The 20,285-nt window shown below is 31.5% G+C and overlaps 1 protein-coding gene across 1 annotated transcript; it reads left to right on the plus strand.

Moving 5' to 3' along the window:
- Nucleotides 1-40: 40 nt before the first annotated feature.
- Nucleotides 41-19,641, plus strand: LOC148628621 (trifunctional enzyme subunit alpha, mitochondrial-like). Its single transcript, XM_088591172.1, has 22 exons — nucleotides 41-194; nucleotides 2,192-2,233; nucleotides 2,569-2,636; nucleotides 3,316-3,449; nucleotides 4,405-4,543; nucleotides 4,914-5,033; nucleotides 5,290-5,392; nucleotides 5,955-6,024; nucleotides 7,012-7,067; nucleotides 7,860-7,975; nucleotides 9,085-9,147; nucleotides 9,519-9,628; nucleotides 10,060-10,230; nucleotides 10,655-10,790; nucleotides 12,506-12,592; nucleotides 13,136-13,223; nucleotides 14,063-14,184; nucleotides 15,163-15,358; nucleotides 15,879-15,987; nucleotides 17,016-17,106; nucleotides 18,623-18,677; nucleotides 19,319-19,641. The coding sequence occupies exons 1-22, from the start codon at nucleotides 128-130 to the stop codon at nucleotides 19,462-19,464; spliced, it is 2,289 nt and encodes a 762-aa protein (XP_088447298.1). The 5' UTR covers nucleotides 41-127; the 3' UTR covers nucleotides 19,465-19,641.
- Nucleotides 19,642-20,285: the final 644 nt, after the last annotated feature.

Raw genomic sequence — 20,285 nt, forward strand, 5'->3', positions numbered from 1 at the left:
CATTGTGCAATATTCGTCTTACACCAGGGAAAAACACTATTGTCAAAATCGAAATCTCGAGAGATTTTTCGTGAGATTGCGAGAGACCAAAGTACAACCGGCTCTTGCACCGGTATCTGTTTGCAGAATGTCTAGCATGAAGATACTGAGGGCCTGCAAGTTCATCTCCTTGTCATTAGGACGGACTCTTCAAGGTTTCTACTTTACATATTAATATATTTACTCTATACATAAGAACGAAAAAACTTTCTGCACTTCAATACATGAGTCCGTGACGTCTCAGTTTTTCTGATAAATTTTTCAATGACAAATATAAACTGCAAGTTCGATTCACAGAAACGTTGTGCATATTGGTGCATGTAGGCGTTTCTTGTGGATATCATGAAATTGAATTTGCTTTATTCATCGTGGTTGTTGAACATAATCTGATTCGTGTATGCCCCTTTACCATTAAAAATAGCTATATAGGAATAGTTCCATTTATTAACTGCACTTCACAGGGTAATCAATGAGCAGGCCAAATTTACTATTCTACTATTCTAAATAATTTTGTTCTACCCCAAGCCCCATCTCTTGAAACTACATCATATTTTCTTATGTTACTCATCTTCAATCTTCGTTGTTATCGACAGGATAACTTGCGTGTACTTGAGTTCTCAAATGTTTAGTATATTGTCTCCCCTGTAAATCCTCACTTGTATTTGCTCATGTTACTCATACACATCCCTGTGTTTATTGTGAAATCTCTTTTCTGAACATCCTTGGGAGGTGTAGCAAACACAAAGTGGTAGTTTTCCTATGTGCTTCACCCCTGTACGGGTCTGGGTGTCAAAAGAATAGGCCTATAGCAGCACTAAACTTGTCATAAAAGGCCTTGTGGGAAAGATGCCATGTTGCTCATGAGTCCCTGAGGTGGTATTCGATAATAGGAACCTTTGCCTTTTGCTACAGGAGGCTGCATTGCTCCACCCTACTCTGTCTCCCTATTTCCAGTGGCAATCAAAATTTGTTGACCCTTGTGTTCCATTCCGTCTTTCAATCAACATCATTTTATATTCATTTTGTCATCCAATTCATGTTCATCACCTGGATATAGCTGAAATATTGCTGCTTGGGCATTAAACACCAATACATCAATCAATCAATCATATGTGCTTTTGGTTAACTTATGTAGAACCCTGAAAGTTAATTCAAAATCCATTGTAGAGTTTTATCTTTTTTATTCATAAAAAAATCATCTTTCAAACAGATAATCTAGAGCGTTTAATTTGTATATTGTAAGATAAGAATTTTTCTGTCTTGGAAGATGAACATATATGTATTAGTTCCAAATGGCTTCGGTTAAATTCAAACTCCTTCAATTAGCTAATCAAATTAAAGTGTGACATCACACCGAAAATGAGAATAGGTGACTTTTATATTTATTATTTAATCAAATTTGGTGGAAACTGGTTTAGGTTTTAATCTAGACAAAGGAAGGATGTCTGATTTTAAATTACAAGAAAAGTAAAAATTATGTGGAAATACATCTCTGATGATGAAAATAGCTGAAATGCTTCTTTAATATATAAATCATTTATAACATAATTTGTAATGATCAATTCAAATTTCTGTTCCCTTGCCTCACATTGTAATGTCTCTGATCTTACACCAGCTGACCCCATTTGACCTCAATATAAATGGAGAACTTTTCTGGATTGGAAGTGAATGTAAAAAGTCATCTATAGTAGACAAAATATAAAAAAAAAACAAAGAAGAAAATTGTCAGGAACCCTTTGTACATAGATGATGAACAATTCACACTGGAGACAAAGGAACTTAAAGGCGGGAAGAGGAAATAATTTTGATGTCAAAGTTTGAAACAATGCCTGGACCATTAATTTGAAATAAAAATAGAAGTATTTTGCTACTGACCAATATATAAATCATTTAGAATGTATTGAGTTTTATGTAGTTACAGTTATAATATTTAGAACCTTTTATTTACTGCTTTCTGCCAATGTTGTGTAAGTTTTAAAGCATTTTAATCCTCTATGATTATATTGAATGATTCATTTATACTTTTTTATGAATATTTAAAAACTTAGGAAACCCTTCAGCTTTTTGTGACATATTTTCTTTACTATATGCACTAAGTATGAATGCTTTTTTCTTACTTTACTTATATTGAGACATTTTTACTCTTTTTCAGCTGATAGCAGGCATCTGTTTTCTACATCCTCATATATGACAGGTATATTTAACAAGTATTTGCCAATCCTATATCTGATGTCATTTATGTTAGAATTTCCTCTTTGATGAAAATTAAAAGAGAAAAATCTCTTCTATTATAACTTGTAACTATAAGACCTCTCATGGAGAGATATAGCATTTTTTTGTCAAACCTATTTTAGTTGATAAAATCATTTAAATGACATTTTTGTCTTTTTTTTTAACCTTATTCTTAACTTCTGAGCAATTGGACTGCTAATACAACTGAAAAGAAATTCCATAGTGGGCATATCAATAGCTTAAGTGTATCTCTTTAATAACATACCAAGTGAACTTAATAAAACATGTATTTTTCAGCAAAACATTTGACTTATGAAAGACAAGGAAAAGTTGCTATCATCAAATTTGATACACCAGATTCAAAGGTAAGTATTTTCAGTAATTGCACCATTTTTATTGCGAAATCAATGATAGAAAACAAAATAAAAAACCAAAAAAGCTGCATCCTCATTTTCTTCTGACATTGGACGATGTAAAAAGCATATTCATCACTCTTTTGGGCTATGAAAATTGAAATTGTGTAAAGGGTTTTATTGCAAAAAATTGTCGGGGAAAAAAGAATTTGAGTTGAATGGCCAAAATAATCAATTGTTGTGGTACGTACCCTATCGGTGTCATAGAACATCGGTCTTTAAGGAGAGTGTATATGGTGAATATGTCAAGGAAAGAACAACCCCACTGGGATGAAAAAAATTCAGCTCGAGGCCACTCAAAAGTCTACAATGAATAATGAGGAAGCCCTCACACCAATAGGCATAGTTTAATTTCTGTCCCCGTGATTGATCAATCTTATTTTACTCACCTTCTACTGCTTACATAATTTGGAAATTATATACATGTAAATTCCAGTCTGTATGGCTATGGATTTCTGTAAGCTAGCTGACATAATGTTATCAGCAACTCCATTATACTTCTTGGATTCTTGAGAAACTTGATCTAATCTGAAATCAATAAACAGAGAGGTCCAAATATAGAATTTCTTATTTTTTATAATTGTATGGATGTTGTTTTACCCTTGCATTATATCATTACTTCTATTTGCAGGTGAATGCTTTGTCAATTGATGTACAACAAGAATTTGTTGACAACTTTAGTAAAGCCCAAAATGATGGTAATGTTGACAGCATTGTTGTTACCTCAGGAAAACCAGGATGTTTTATAGCTGGTGCTGATATTAGGTAAGAAGAGAATGTATTTTCTCAGAACTTTGCATTAAGGTAGATCATACCTATTACGTTGTCATCTTGCAGAATCATACAGACATATGTATTTTCTATAAACTAATAGTGTTTAAAATGATACAAAAATATATATTTTAATTATTTCAAATGATTTTTTGACATAAAATTAGAATGGTAAAATTAGAAACATTATTTTTAAAAAGCATCTTTTAAGGAAGATATTGTCTGGAAGATTCTTTCAAAGGGGAGATAATTGGTGGTAAAATGTTGAATTAAAATGTGTAGGGAGTTAAAGGTTTTTTTAATATCGCAAGAAAAAGAATTAGGTGACACCTAATGTTCATTTTGAAATATGAAAGAATATCCGTTAACTGTTTATGTAATGATATAAGAAATTTTGTCCACCAGTTTTTTCAAGATCATGAAATATTGAAAATTTTCTACAGAATGCATATAAAATGTAGTAGAATATTGGCTTTAATGAGGCTCAGTTACCTTGAAATCAAGTTAAGTAACATATTTTTTTTTCATTAAAATTCTTAAGTATGTCCTTTCTGGGTTTATCATTGAGAAAAACTAGGAAAATTTATTGACTTGAAATATTAAGTATGATCTACTTTGAGTGCTGTGATTGACTGTGCTGTAATGTTTAGCTCTCTGATAGAATGTACTATGAGCACCATGATTTTATTATTATTTTTTGTTGAAAATCCAGCGAGCTGTGCTTTAAATCATAGGGAGAACACTTGTAATTTCCTATCAATGAAAAAGGAAATGGCATATTAACACCTCAATGCTATATGTTTTTTTCTTTGTAATATAATTAATTTGAAAAAGCAAAAAAGCATTAATTTAAAATGATAAATGGTAAATACTTAAATGAGTGACAATATACTTGATCTTACTTTACATAAATGTGAAATATGTATGCAAGTTTTAAATTCTGTTTCAGTATGCTTGAGAAATGCAAAACTGCAGAAGAAATGACAACACTTTCAAAAAAGGGACAAGAAATTTTTCAGCATGTAGAAAGCTCTGAAAAGCCTGTAGTTGCTGCTATCATGGGGTCATGTTTAGGAGGAGGATTAGAGGTTTGTATCTTCTAATGGAAGCCTGTGATATTTCCCATATTAGTGTATAAGTAATCAGTCGTTTGTTCATCTTTTACCCATTACAAATGTGATTATCATGTATCAATGTTGTCAGGAGGGTGGCTGTTATTGTATTATAAGATATAGACTATGTAAAGTAAGATCAAGTATATAGAAACCTGCAAAAATGTAGTGTTGTGCAAAAGCTGAAAGTACATGTTTCAAATATAATATTTCATGAGTAATTAAGTCATTTTCTATATGGGCTATCAAAATTTCCAGACCCTGGTTTATTGTTATTTAAGAGTCAGCTTTAACAATGAAGAAAATAATAAGATTCTGTACTATTCAATATTACTGTCATTTAAAGGCTGCACTTGGCTGTCATTACCGTATTGCTGTTGACAATAAGAAGACAAATCTTGGAGTACCTGAAGTCATGCTTGGTCTTTTACCAGGTGCTGGAGGAACACAACGACTACTGAGAGAAGTAGGTATTAGAATCATTTGTGGTACTTACAAGTCTTCCATTTCCATGAAAAGAAATTAAATCAGGCCTGTTGAAAAGATTTTTCATTTGTTTTCCAAATATCCTTTGGTTTTGTTGACTATCTTTCACAGCATATTTTGACAAGAAATTTGGAAGCAGAAAACACATTACAATGTCTTAATCTCGAAGCTAGTGTTTCCAGTATCAAGAGCTGAACTTTTTCTACAGTCATAAAAATGAATTGATTTTCTTTCAGATACCCATTACAGATGCTATGGATATGATGTTAACTGGTAAAAATATTCCAGCAAAGAAAGCCAAAAGACTTGGGCTTGTTGACCATATAGTGTCTCCATTAGGTGAGCTGCAGGGTCCCATCTAGATGGAGAAATGAACAAAAACCTGTCCTTGTTTGTGCTCACTTCACCCATTTGTCTTTGATGGGGAGAAATTTTTGTTATAGATTACATAGACAAAAATGTCACCATTGTTATTTTTAAACGGAATAATGAATTGAAAGGAAAACTGATTGTGAAAGTAGTTACAAAACAATTGTAAATTGTAGCAAGCAAAAATTTGTATAATTAGATTTTATGTAACAGAGAACTTTTTAAAAATAGAAATGGCAATAAAAAACAGTGAAAGAAACTTAATGTACTTTCTTAATTTTCAATAGGACATGAACTAAGTTGCTCAACATAGGAAACTTTGTACAACAATAAATTGTGATTATCCAAAGTCTCTAGGTGTTTTGGTCAGTATTATAACCTTAAAAAACTCTTTCAAATTATTTTTCTTTGCCACAAGAAATGGCTCAAATTGCGAAGTTTTTTCCATAACTTTTATCACCTGTTTTCTAGATTAACTATTGAAATTATTCTTGTTTTAAGAACTCATTGTCAAAATGTTTTTTTGTTTCAGGTTCTGGGTTGAAAGATGCTGATACAAGAACCTTAGAGTATTTACATGCTGTAGCTGTACAGACTGCGCGGTAAGTGTTCATGTCTTGATAAAGGTTTATGACAAGAAAAACATATTTTTGAAATTTAGAAACAGTATCAAAAACAATTTTTCACTTCACAGGTTTTGTGGTCCATTGAAAGTAAGAGTGTAAAATATTTTTTTTTTCCTATTTATGTATTGGGTACATGTACAGTGTACTTGTATGTGTCTTCAAAGGAAGTAAAATGACTAAACCCTATGAAAACCATAGCAAAGACTGTAAATGACAATATTTTAAAAGTAGTTTTGGCTCATGAATGAGCTTAAGCTATATATCAAGAAAAAAACTAAAGATAATATTTGAAGGAATGAAGAATGAAGCCTTGATGCTATAAACAGTTTAAAATTTAGAGTTCTTGAAATGACTTATTATTACAGGTATCATAATTAATTTGAAAAAAAAATTGATCTTCAGCCCTTTTTATAATATTTGGTTACCTTTGACATTAGTATAAGCTTTGCACACCTGAATGAAATAATGAAAACTTGAAAATCCTGTTTATTTCTTCTAGACCACTATGAAAGAACGGTTCCTCTTAAAAGTTGTATTTTTCAAAGATCTCCTTTACTTCACCAAAGTATGAGTACAGAGTTACAGTTGGCAATAAAAATCTCCATTTTCTATAACATTTTCATGTCTCAGCCGTGCACACTTTAATTCTATATGTATGTTGCAGATAACACATATTCATTCTGATTTGATAAAAAAAATGAAATTAATGATAACTGCGTTTATTATTGGATCAGCCCAATATTGATTTAATAATTAATCAAGTAAAGAAAAAGGTCATGAAAATCTCTGGTGGACATTATCGAGCTCCATTAAAATATTAGATGTAAGTCTATGATTTGTGAATGTATTTAGTTTGTGACAGTTACTGTAGATTTGGAGATTATTGTAATCTTTGTATGCTATTTCTACAAAGACAACAGATAACAAATATTTTAACCATTTATATATTTCTCCTAATTTCAGGTCACTAGCTAATGGATCACTTAAGAAACCGATCAGAAGTAGATCTCTAATGGAAAGTATGTTCATAAGGGCTATTCCATAATTATTTGCGAGGGGATCGGGAGGCACCTCTATTACAATTTGATGGATGGATGTTATTTAAGATAGTTTGTCTTCAAAATGAAAGAAAGATAATCAATTAAAATTGTATGCATGGTGAGGTCAAATAGAAAGTGCCTTCCGTACATTTATTTCTGGAATTGCCCTAATGTGTGTAACAATAACAATAACAATGTAATTGTAAAAAGATATGTTTTGAATTTATATTGATATTGAATGTTTGGAACATATTTTGTTTGTTGTGTCAAAGTTAATTTTTTTCAATATAACAAATGTTGCAGACATAAATAATTTTGACATTATTTAAGGGTTGTTCTTATAGTACAGGTAACAGGTACATGTATTTCAGGCTTACACGACTTTGCAAAGCAATTTTCAGTATATGCATTATGGTGTAAAATTGATTGCAAGTGTATTTTAGCTTCATACCACAGCAACCCAATTAAATTTAGATCTATCAGTTGTTCTATTTAGTCTCTGTATGTAGTGACTGGATGGAACAATCAATAGGTCTAACTTTAATTACATTGATACTACAGTATTTTATCAGTAAAAGCTGGAGTTTTTAGTAACGTTTCTCCTGCTTAGGTAATATTAGCTGTGAAAGTTTTAATGATTGTACCAGAGACTTCTGTTCTATAGTAGAAAGGGCATATTCATTTATATTGCATTATTGTTAAAGCTAAGTCACATTTCTTTAAAGAGATAAAACTGAGTTCTTATTTTTTAGATTTTTTTATTTGTTGCAGAAATAATGGGAAGAATAATTGGTACATGGGGACCTGATTTTATAATTAATCAAGCAAGGAAAAAAGTCATGAAAGCCTCTGGTGGACATTATCCAGCTCCACTAAGGATATTAGATGTAAGTCTATTATTTTTGATTTAGTTTATGACAATTAATGACTGTAGATTTGGAGATTATTACTTTTTTATTATTATAAAGTTAGCTGTGATTTATCAATTGTTCCCAGTGTAATAAATTTTAATAATTCACACTTTGAAATAAATTAAGTAATTTCACTCTCAGACTTTCTTCCTTCTAGACGTCACAACTTTGATATTAGTCCACCAATCACAGAATTTAATATTCATATTGAAAATATTGATGAATTATGAAGAAAATCTATATAATAAATAGGATAATCAATTGGTTATTGTGAATAACCAAAATATGATTACTCGTGTTAAGAATGCTTGATGACTTAACTAGTGCTGGGAACAAGTTCTGCACACTTGTTAAATCTAGGAGTTCTTCGGATCACGTGATGATATTTTGGTTATTCACTCTTTCCAATTAATGACCCTATTATTATTATTGCAAATGTGATTAATTGTTTGTTGGGGTTTAACGTCGGAGCAGCAATATTTCAGCTATATTCAGGTGATGAACATGAAATGGATGATAAAATGAACATGAAATGATGATGAAATAAGAAAGGGATGGAACAGCAACAGGGCCGACAAATTTAGATTGCCACTAGAAAAAGGGAGGGATGGGTAGGGTCGGGCAATTTAGCCTCCTGTGGCGGAGCACAAAGGTTCCTACTCCTATCGAATACCACAGCAGGGATCTTTTACGTGCGAGGAACGTGGAATGAGGAACACAGTGCACCACTATGGTTTGCGGTCAGGTTTTCTGTATTACAACCTGACCGCAACCCCATCAAGTAACACGCCAGGGATACCCCATTCCACCACCTGAGGCACACATCCCAGTTGCTCTGTGGGCAGAGCGCCTATCCCCCGGTTAGGTTTCTGAGCACTATTTAGTTGCCTTTTACAACAAGCTTAGAGCTGCTGCAGGCCTATTCTTTTGACACCTGGACCTTTATAAAAGAGTCACAATGTAGAAGATTTTGTTAGTTTTGTCATATCTCTAGTTATTTCAAGTCTTGAATATACATGTAGCAAAAAGTAAACAATAATGGTTTACATGTAGCTCAATTATATATGGTTTTGATAATTTTTTAGGTGATAAAGACCAGTTTAAGCAAAAAACCTGCATCCCAAGCTGGTTATGATGCTGAGTCTAAGGTAATTTACAATAACATTGTTTCCAAACAGAATTTAGAATTTCTTTCTATTGTATATAAGATTGAATATCCAATAACTGCTCAGTTTTGAATGAAAAATATGTCCCTATCCTTTTATTGCATACATTTGTATATAGTGTTCCTGGAATAGAAATAAAAATGTTCATTTGTCAAACCTTCAACGGTTTTTTTTTTTTTTTTTTCAAAATCCACTTAAGCATTGAAAGGCCATATTTTTCACATTAATTCAAATTTTAGTTGTTGAATTTTGATGTGAATGAAAATTTTTTAAAGAAGTAATTAGTATATTTAAAGAAATGATGTATATTATGTTTCAAAAATGTAATGAAAACTCACATTGTTTTTCTTTAGGCATTTGGAGAGTTAGGTATGACAACACATTCTAAAGCTTTGATTGGTTTGTACCATGGACAGACACATTGCAAGAAAAACAGATTTGGAACTCCTCAGAAACAAGTGAAGTAAGTTATGAAATAGGTATCTTAAGTAGCTGGCCAGGGGGATTTTTTTATGTATAGTTGCAGTATTTATTCAGAAATATTCAATCAATATTATTTTCTAAGATTACTTGAATCTTTTTGAAATGTAATTGAAATTTATTGAAAAAAAAAACGTGTATTTATCTACAATAATATCAGGATATTTTAGCTGTAGTGATAATTTCTTAAACTTGCATTAAAATACACATGTGTACAGTGATAACCCATCCTGAAAGACTATGTATATAGTGCATTCATGTCAAAAGACCATGTGTCCTTTGTCACTATAATGTGTTCTTCTTTGGAAGGTCATTTATAGAAAATTTGATTATGGTATTTATATTTGTACAACTTAGTATAAAGAACATGAAGTAAACAGTTTTCTCAGAACAGTGTAAATGTTTTTTTTCCAGAAACATTGCAGTTCTTGGTGCAGGGTTAATGGGAGCTGGTATTGTACAAGTTAGTGTAGATAAAGGTTATCATGTGATCATGAAGGATATGTCTCAGCAAGGTTTAGCAAGAGGAGAAGAACAAATTTGGTCTGGTCTGAACAAACAAACCAAGAGGAAGAAAATTACCACGTAAGCTTGTGATGACAATATGTGTCAATTGTGAATGTCTGTTTTGCAGGTTTATCATCATGCACTCTATTAATATACTGTACAAATATTTTAATACAGGTTACAAGAAGTGGATATGGAGTTCAAGTTCTAAATTCTCTAAATTGTTTATAATGATAACAAGCTGTAATTTTTCAGGTGTCTATTGTTAACATTTCCCAGGGCAAGTGGAATTTAGTAAAGGAATGTATTCAGTATGTTCTACCTTCCCAATTTAAAGATGTTTTAATATTATTTTAATAGTTGTTTTTTGATTAGTTAAAATTTGACTTCATATAAAATTTAAAAATTTTTAGAGCAATTAATTTTATGTCAGCTTATGTGGATGGACTGAGGTCTTGTTACATAATATTTCTGCAGTACTGTTTCTTCTTTTATTATGCAGATTTGAAAGAGACTTGATTTTAAGCAATTTAGACCCTACACTAGACTATGATGGATTTGGTAAAGTTGATATGGTCATAGAAGCTGTTTTTGAAGATATAAATATTAAACATAAAGTAATCAAGGAGGTAGAACAGGTACGTTCTTGATTGTTTTATGTTTTGTAAAAGATTTGGTTTGTTTTTTAGATCCTTACTGCTCTTTTAAGGATGTAGACCTAAGATAAGGGACACAAAAAAAATTATTGGAACATTTGTATTGAGCACATCAATCTCATGTAAGCATCAAAGTAACTTGGACTGAATTCATTCTGTTTCAAACGAAAGCTTGATATGCTGTGGTGAAATTGAATACAATACATTGAAACTTCTCCAAACTGGCCACCACTGGAACAAGAAAAAATGGCCGGTTTATGGGGGTGGCCGGTTTTGTGCAAAATAGCAATGCATTCTAAGAGCTGTTTCCATTAATATGTTCTATATCCCTACACCTTCTCAGTTTGTTGGTCGAGACATGTTTAATGCCAATTCAAAACTTTTGGCCTTTTACTACATTTCAAAGCTTGCATCATGTGTAAATGATTTGATTTTACAAACTGTACTGTGGACAAAATAATGTTCATGGTTTTGAAAGAATGTTTATGAAAGATCAAAGGGCTATTGATGGTAATTAATTATTTGTATTGTTTTCGTAAATAACCTATCAACAAAATCTAATAATTTCACCCCTATGTTGTTTTGGCTTGGGCACAGGTCACATTAATTGACAGTTAAAAGATCATAAAGATCATACTATTAAATGACCCCGGTTACCTGACATTTGTACACACCAATTAACAGCCAACCAGTGACAAAATGTAATGTCTTGATAAAATTTGTTGTTTAAAGTACTGTCCCCCTCAATTATCATCTGTCCACTGATGAAATGCAAACAGGTCAGTGAATGAATTATTAATTACATAATATTAGGTAATCATTTACAGTTTTGTTGACACATTTATTACAGGTGAACAATAATTGGGCGGCCGGAATTGAGAGGTTGTTTTTATTTGAAATATGTAACTAAAACTGTGAAAAACCGGCCGATGTACGGATTTAGGGGGTGGCCAGTCTATTGAAAACAAAACACACAGGTTTTAAGGTGTACCGGCGGGGACTTTTATAAACGGCCGGTTTGAAGGGAAGAGCGGTTTTCTGAGGGTCCGGTTTGGAGAAGTTTCACTGTATAAACATATTACTGATTTCAAGAGTTATGTCCCTTACCCTAGGTCTATCTCCTTAAAATTTAACAAAATATGATATAGTCAAACTATTATTACTATTATGGTGAGAGCAAATACATTTGTATTGTTTTAGGAATTGACAGTCATGAAACTTACACACACCTGAAACTTCAGGCTAGACATTTTGTTGCCTGTCATTCTATCTGCCTTTGTTCTTATTTTGGACAAAAATGCATCTGTCAATTGTTCATTGTATTTTATGAAGACAGCCCAAAATGGGAGGGGATATATCATGGGCTGATTATCAGTATAAATATTTTTGTTCAATAATCTTAAAATTGTTTCTTTTTTATAGATTTGTAGAACTAAAGGAAACTTAAACTAACATCAGAAAATACAATACCAAACCATGGCTTTAATTAATACTAATATCAAATTAAACCTTGAATGTCTTATGGAGATGTGCATTGCATAATGAAGGGGAGATAAATCAATTTATATCCATGATTCAAACTCTTATAAAGTGGGGTCTTCTTTTATTGAGTTTGCTCACAGTATTTCTAGTTATTATCCTCTTAGACTTTTTAACAAATTTGAACTCATGATAACATATATACTGATATTTTTCAGCACCTACCAGAACATTGTATATTTGCATCAAACACATCCGCCCTACCCATAGCACAGATAGCTACAGCAAGTAAAAGGCCTGAGAAGGTAAGTTATAGGCATAGAAAAAAATGTGGTTTTTTTTGTAACACATCACACCATGTTTTTCCACTACCAACTGTCTTCCACCAAAATTTCGACAAATTCATTTTCAACTCTGTTGTTCTTTTTGAAAGCAATGTTAATAGTATTCCAACTTTAGATTATTGCTGAAAATTCCTTGTTATGCAGGAGGATTATGTTGCTTTTCAGAAGTTTTTCACGGTTTTATCAAATGTTCTTTGCTAAAATGTCCTCAGTGATTTGAAAGGAATGACTTGAAATTTGATATAAAACTTCCCTTGGATAGGTTGTACCATGTGTAAACATTTGGGCTAGATTTCCAATCACATTCCCGTTTCCTCAGCAACTCTTCAAGGATTTTAAATTTGAATTGAAAATTTGTGGGTAACCTTCGTAATATTTTTTTATGTTTGAGACCTTTGCTTAAGTGGTAAATTCAAACCGTGTTCCTTTTGAATTTTTGGAATGGTAGGCATGACCTATGAACACATCAATTCTAGTTGGTAAATATTTTTTGTTTGATTCCAGGTTGTTGGCATGCATTATTTTTCACCTGTAGACAAAATGCAATTGTTAGAAATCATTACTACAGACAAAACCTCAAAAGATACTGCAGGTAACTGTTGTAAACAAACTTTGTCAAAAATGTACTATGTACTCAGGAAAAAACTGCAACATATATTTTTGTACGTTTTGAAATCACCAGGAAAACATGCGTTTCTCATAGGTTTTCATTCGTTTAGGACCACCATTAAAAATGTGAAAAACATATCTTCAGGGCTAACAAATTCATTCATGAAAAAAGGTGAATAAAAATCATATAGTAAATATGTCTTCCATAGGGCTTATTGTATGATAAAGGTATGGTTGTCATATAATTTAGAAAATTTTGTTTCCATTTGATTTTATAGCCACAAAAACAAATTTCCACATTGGTCCTAAATATGTTTACATATGTTGCAATTTTTTCTGTATAATTGGGAAATTTTAAGGAACAAAATAGTTGCCATTGGTCAGATTACTGTGTGAATCTGTAAGTGTTGATAAGGCTGAATGATGATGCATTCAAAAGTAGCGTTATGAAAATATATCCGGTTTATTATTTTATATTTAGATTTAGACATTGCATGTATTTGTCAGTTTGAATGTACCTCGAATATATAGCAAAGTTTCTGGGTAATTGATATTATTTTTTTTTATTCTTCCTTTTGAATGGAGTTATAATAAATAAATGTTTTTTTTCCATAATGATTTGTCTATTATTGTTAGTATAAGTCTTGCATGATCTAAACTCCCTTTTTTGGCCAAAGTATAAGTCTTACAGGATCTAAACACGTTTGGCCTTCATGGAAAAAATCAGTTTTGATTAAGCCCAATTGAAAGTAATTTATCCTAAATAATCTGTTTTTTTTTGTGTTGATTAAAAATTAACATTCTTTGTTGTTTTATTTATAGCATCAGCTGTTGATGTAGGACTTAAACAAGGCAAGGTTGTGATAACAGTTAAAGATGGACCTGGCTTTTACACAACCAGAATCTTAGCTCCTATGTTATCAGAGGCAATCAGACTTCTTCAGGTACTAAAATTCAAATGGCTTAATTGAATTTTATTTGTATCTGTAATAGTGGCTCAGGTTGTTTTTCTGGTTATCAGCATTAGAAAATTTGTTATGAATGATTCATTTATTTATTGATAATAATGTATTTTCAATGTTAAGGTATATAGATCAAACCTAATATTTTTGTCTATTGTCTATTTTCCTAATTTTTCTCTGAGAGGTTGTTTGGTGAACATACTTTGGAATTTTAAGTATTAAAGAAACGAATGTCTCCAAACTTGATTTTCTAGATAATCAAACCTTAATATTGGTGATTTTGTACACGATTTACATACATTGTACATGTACCTGGAGATTCTGAAGGAAATTTTCCCGTTTTTGCAAACTATTAAAAAGCTGGTGTACAAAATTTAAGGTTTATAGATCAAACCTTTTCTTTCTTTGAAGAATGTGTAAAATCACATATCTAAAATTCTTTTAGATTTAAAAAAGAAAACTGAGGGTCAACAACTTTTTTCTTGTTTTTTTAAATAATTTAATTCCCATTACATTTCAATAGAACAAATTTCCCCCAATTATCTCCCCTTACAACATTGTTTTTTAGTCTAAATGTTTATGATTTACTTTTATGCCCTAAATCCTTTATAAATAATTTTATGATTAAGTGATTACGCCATATAAAACACTTTGCTTATTGATAATGCATGTTTCCATATGATTTCTGACAATGATTGCTGCTTATTTTGGTAGTTGTCGTGATATATCTAGAAACGCTTCCTGAGACCACTACACATCACTGCGCTATACAGGATGTAAAATAATTCACAAGGTATAAGCACTAATCACTTATAATCCCTGGACCTTTTTCTGGTGTACTGTATTAATTTACATTAAAAGGCAGGGGTAGTATCATTTAGTACCATTTGATTAGGGTTTTAAAAAAATATGTGATGTTATGATCATATATCACTTTTAAATTGATAATAAATTATTCAGGAAGGAGTTTCGCCTAAAAAATTGGATGCTTTGACAAAGAAATTTGGCTTCCCAGTTGGAGCTGCTACGCTAGCTGATGAGGTTGGTGTTGATGTGGCTGCTCATGTTGCTGAAGATCTTGGCAAGATATTTGGTGATAGATTTGCTGGTGGCAATGTTAATGTTTTGAAAGACATGGTTACCGCTGGTTTCCTAGGTAATGATGTTTATTCATGAAATAGATGTAATTCTTGATGGAGAGAAAAGATGTTAACGAGTTTATAAAAATATTAAAAACTGTTTTGATTGGTATAGCTCCAAAAATTATTGCAGGTCTTACAATGTACCATTGAGAAAATTTGAAAAAAAGGTGAAAAGTCAGCACAAAGCTATAATCTAACATTGATAACAAGGCTTTGTTTTAAACCCTTCCACACGAAATGTCAAGGTATTAATAAACAATATCCTTTAAAAGGTTGTGTGTCATGTCCGTCCCTCAATGGTTTCCTGATAATGACTTGAGAATGGATCGATTGTTTTTATTTAACTTTACACAGTTGTTAAGTACCATAAAATAAGGTTTAGTTCAAATCTCCAAAATGTAGTTTTCGAGTTAGGCCATTTTGAACATTTTTCCATCCCCCTTTTTTCACCATTACGTGGCGTAAATGATCCATTAATGCCATATTTTTATCCTTTTGTTCATTATTTTAATTGGTATTATCTTGTTCCAACAGGAAGAAAGTCTGGAAAGGGATGTTATATTTACAGTGGTGATAAATCTAGACCAGAGAATACAGATGCATTGGAGATAGTAAAACGATACAGTGTAGAACCTTTATTAGAGTGAGTACATAAATCAAAGGATTAATCAAGTCTAATCAAATGACCATGTAATCTCAAGAGAATGGGAGCCTGACTCTCATTCACAAGCTTTTCAATGAAAACTTCTTATGTTTGAATATGATGATAGGAAATGACACTTTAACTATTTTAACACTAAAATATGTTTGGTTATAACACAAGAAAAGAAAATTTAGATAACTACACATCACACTGATGTAACCAGAAGAAGCAACCTAAATACAAATATGTATTCAAAGAATTTTAATGCTTTTAACAATAGAAATTCTGGATATAAAAATAAACGAGAATGGGACTTAAAGGCTAAGCCCACAGTCATCAGAAATTATATGTAATGATAAATAGTTGGTGCAGGTAATGTCTTAGATAATTTCATATTGCTGTTGCTTTAAATCGAATAGTAATTTCTTAAATTCAAAGTATCTACGATTCAGTTCAGTGACATATTGGTTCTAATAGGGGTCCGATTATTATAGTATTGTGAGGATGAAATTGTCTCCCTTGGAATGACTATTTTAAACAATTTAATGAGTGATACCACTGTGCAAGAGTAGTGAAGTGTTGGAATTTTTTTACTTAATTAGTTGTGGGTAAATTTGTTGATGTTTCTTAAATTACTGGAAATTGTGTTAAAGACTTTGCTATTGTTATGGAGGGATTATACCTACTGATATAAACTTGTGAATTTAATACAAGTTTTAAAAGAAACTTTTCCAGGTGGATTTGGCTTCTTATTTCAATTTATCTTTTGGTTTGCGTACTTTCAGTAAGTACTGTACAATAAATTAACTGGTGTATGTAAAGGATGTTGTGTGATACCATGTACATGTAGATTTGGATTTCCTGTAGTACTGGTACTGATTTATTCAGAAACCTTCTCACAGGCTGTTTTTTTGTGTTGAGAACAGCTGTTTTTATTTTATGGTAAAAAGTACCAATTTATTGTATATATTCTTTAGCATACTGATATTTTTACATGTCTTTTGATATTGTAATTTGTTAACTTTCAGGAATACAGACGAAGATATCCAATTCAGACTGGTGTCAAGATTTGTGAATGAGGCTGTTATGTGTTTACAAGAAGGCATACTTAATTCACCTGTAAGTTTTTATGTGATTATACCCTGTGCTTTAAAAAGGGTGGTATATATTGATGTAAACCAGTTTTTCACTCCATCTATTTGCTCTTCACACTTTTGTATCCTTCTGAAAAAAAAATGTCTGTTTCGGGTGTCCCGACCAACCCTAATTTTTTCTCCCGACCTTAATACATTTTTTTCCCCAAAATTAACAAAATCGGTAATTTCTGCCAATTTCCGGTACAATACGATCATATAAAACCAAAAGTACGTTTAAAACCAGGTCACAATAGCATTTGAATATATTTGCAGGTAACATTTTAAAATGCAGTGTACTTGTATTTTGTTCAAAATTCCTACTTACAATAAGTGTATTGTAATAAAATACATGATTAATAGTTGTGTATGTTAAAAATTGAACTTAAAACTATACACTTTCATGACTTAAACATGATGCTATTTTACAAATATAGGCTCAACTTTAGTCGAGAAAAAATAAAATGAAAAAAAAAATAAAAAAAAATGAAAATGCCTACCTACCTACCCTATTTTTGGGAGGATTGTAACCTTTAACAGACATTTTTTTTGGCCTAACTGCAAGATGGATTTTTATGAATCTTTTTAGTCTTGTAATGATGCATAAAGACTATTTTGGGTCACAATGTGTCCTGATCTATTCAACAAGATCATTCAACCATTGAACAATTGTTTGAAGTTTGTTTGCTTAAAAAGTTTTGATTAATCACATATTGATTTTATTTAGAAACTATGGGGGTTCCTAAATGAAGGCTGTTAGTGTTTTCTGATATACATGTAGTATACTTTCACTCTGCAAAGTGACATTTATATGCACGTCTTATCTCTTCCTTCTATGTATAGAGTAAGACCTCATTGTAATTCATGAGCTTTCATTTTTAGCAAGAACAATTTAGCTTTCAAGGTACTTGACTTGTATATGGATATTATATGCCAGTGGGAATCTTCACAAGGGATATGGTTTCATAGTCCCTGCCAGTATTCTATATTTCCTGAGCTGTAGGAGAAGAGTATATAAAACAATGAGAGTGAATATGAGACCATACCCCCTTTGAATATACTGAATAACAATTATATTTTACTGGAGTGTCTTCAAATAAGTTTTTTTTCATCCATTTTAGTAACATTTTTCACTTATGTTATCAATCTAAGTGTGCATTTTGTTTATGCCAAAACACAACAAGATGGCATCATGTAAGAACGCTACGTTATTTTTCTTTAATTCCCCACATTCATATTCAAAACAATGTTGACTTTCCACACAAGTATGATTAGATACTTATTTCGAGTCCACTGTCATAAAAACAATAAACTTACTGATCCACTTCCATATCCTTGGGTCTACCACAGGGATATGGTCTCATATCCCTAGTCAGATTGCAGGATTACCTTACATATTTCACTCCAGTAGAATATATTGATATATCTGACTACTAGTATATATTTTGTTCTAGGCATTATGATAAAACTTTTATTGACAATGTTTTTGGTGGTTATTTTAGCTTGATGGCGATATTGGTGCAGTTTTTGGATTAGGATTCCCACCATTTTTGGGAGGTAGGTATGAGCTTTAAATCATTAGTGGGTACTAAATGATACCTATACATAACAAATATGAAGAATTACATGAAATATTGACAATAGATGGATAAAATATATAGTCAGGAAATGCAACAAAAGGCTTATATCCCTCTCATACTCCACTCTTGAAATAAATTGCAGATATTTTAGTATTGATAAGAATTAGATGATGATTAATTACAAAGATTTGCTGAGCATTTCTTATTGAAAATTGGTGTAATATTTCATTGTATTTACATTGCAACACAGAATTAAAAAAAAAAAAACCACCACTCATTTAAAGCAAAAAATTAGGACAAAGCCTATGATTTTTACCTCCATAATCTTCCAGGTAATGTCTTCAATAAAATTTTATAATTGTTGTACCACTGTAAAAAGTTCTATATTGTAGGTGATTGGGTATCACTGATAATATATGGTCAGTGTATTCTGATTTCACAATTGGTACAGTTGCAATATAAAGCAATTTTTGAAGTGTAAAATATCTTGAAGCTTCTATTTGAAAATTCAGGTACATTTATTCTCTAATATGACAGTGAAATTTTTAAAACATCTTTCAAACCATGATGAGGAAAAAAAACTGAATTAAATATTGATCTTTAAATCTGATTTTTCAGGTCCATTTAGATACTTGGATATTCATGGAGCTGATCAGTTAGTAGAAAAAATGCAAAGGTACGAGAGCTTATATGGCCTACAGTTCAAACCATGTCAGTTATTACTGGACCATGCTAAGGACTCATCTAAGAAATTCCATAGATAGAGCATAATTATAGATGTGTTTCTAGACCAAACTGTGATGTGATAATTAAGTGCTGATTATTAATGTACAGTGTATTATTGAATCATTCTCATCTCAATGAATGCACCAGGGAGTTAATCTCATTACAAAGACTTATTTATATACATTTACTTCAAAAGTAATAAAATAATCAATATACTTTGTTGTATACCCCTGTCTTTTGACTAGCATACATTGGTACAACACTATTTGATTGTCTTAACACTGAATGTGCTTCAACGATTTAAAAAAGAAATTGGCACAATTTTTGTCCATGTGAAGGAAGGTTTTTTTTTTTTTTTTTTTGAAAGGTTTTCTCATTTTTAATATTTGGATTATTGAACTTTGAACACTGAAAAAAGGGAGGAATGAACAAGTCATATGCTGTAGCGCAAATTTTTAAATTGCTTGTATGAACCGGAAGTCAAGGTTGGTTTATGTCATTACTTTGCATCCCTAGTCATCTGTTGTCATTGTCTTCCCTTCAATGAGGAGGTGGTGTGTTGGAATCACCTTGTCTGTTCTTTTGTCTGTCATTCTGTCAGTCACTCCATCTGTCATTCTCTCATTAACTCCATTGATCATTCTGTCAGTCACTCCATCAGTCATTCCTTTCGAATTTCGTCACAATTATCTTGGCCCCAAATGTATCAAATTTGATGGGGGATATGTTGTAAGCTATTTTGAGTGCAATCTGATTTCCTGTCTCCTGAGACTGCCATATTTGTGTTCATGGAATGATAGAGAAAATATGTGTCACAAAAATCTCAGCTTCAAATGGATGGATTTATTTCAAATTAGAG

Source organism: Perna viridis, chromosome 1 (assembly GCF_037379345.1).
Source record: "Perna viridis isolate PV_CMFRI_1.1 ecotype Kerala chromosome 1, ASM3737934v1, whole genome shotgun sequence".
Classification (NCBI taxonomy): Eukaryota; Metazoa; Mollusca; class Bivalvia; order Mytilida; family Mytilidae; genus Perna; species Perna viridis.

What these genes read in the sequence shown, in the direction of transcription:
- LOC148628621 (XM_088591172.1), top strand. Translation starts at nt 128, where the DNA reads ATGTCTAGCATGAAGATACTGAGGGCCTGCAAGTTCATCTCCTTGTCA. An exon ending in AAGTAGATCTCTAATGGAAA is followed by an intron (nt 7,068 to 7,859) that starts GTATGTTCATAA and finishes TATTTGTTGCAG; the next exon opens with AAATAATGGGAAGAATAATT. An exon ending in AGTGTAGAACCTTTATTAGA is followed by an intron (nt 15,988 to 17,015) that starts GTGAGTACATAA and finishes GTTAACTTTCAG; the next exon opens with GAATACAGACGAAGATATCC.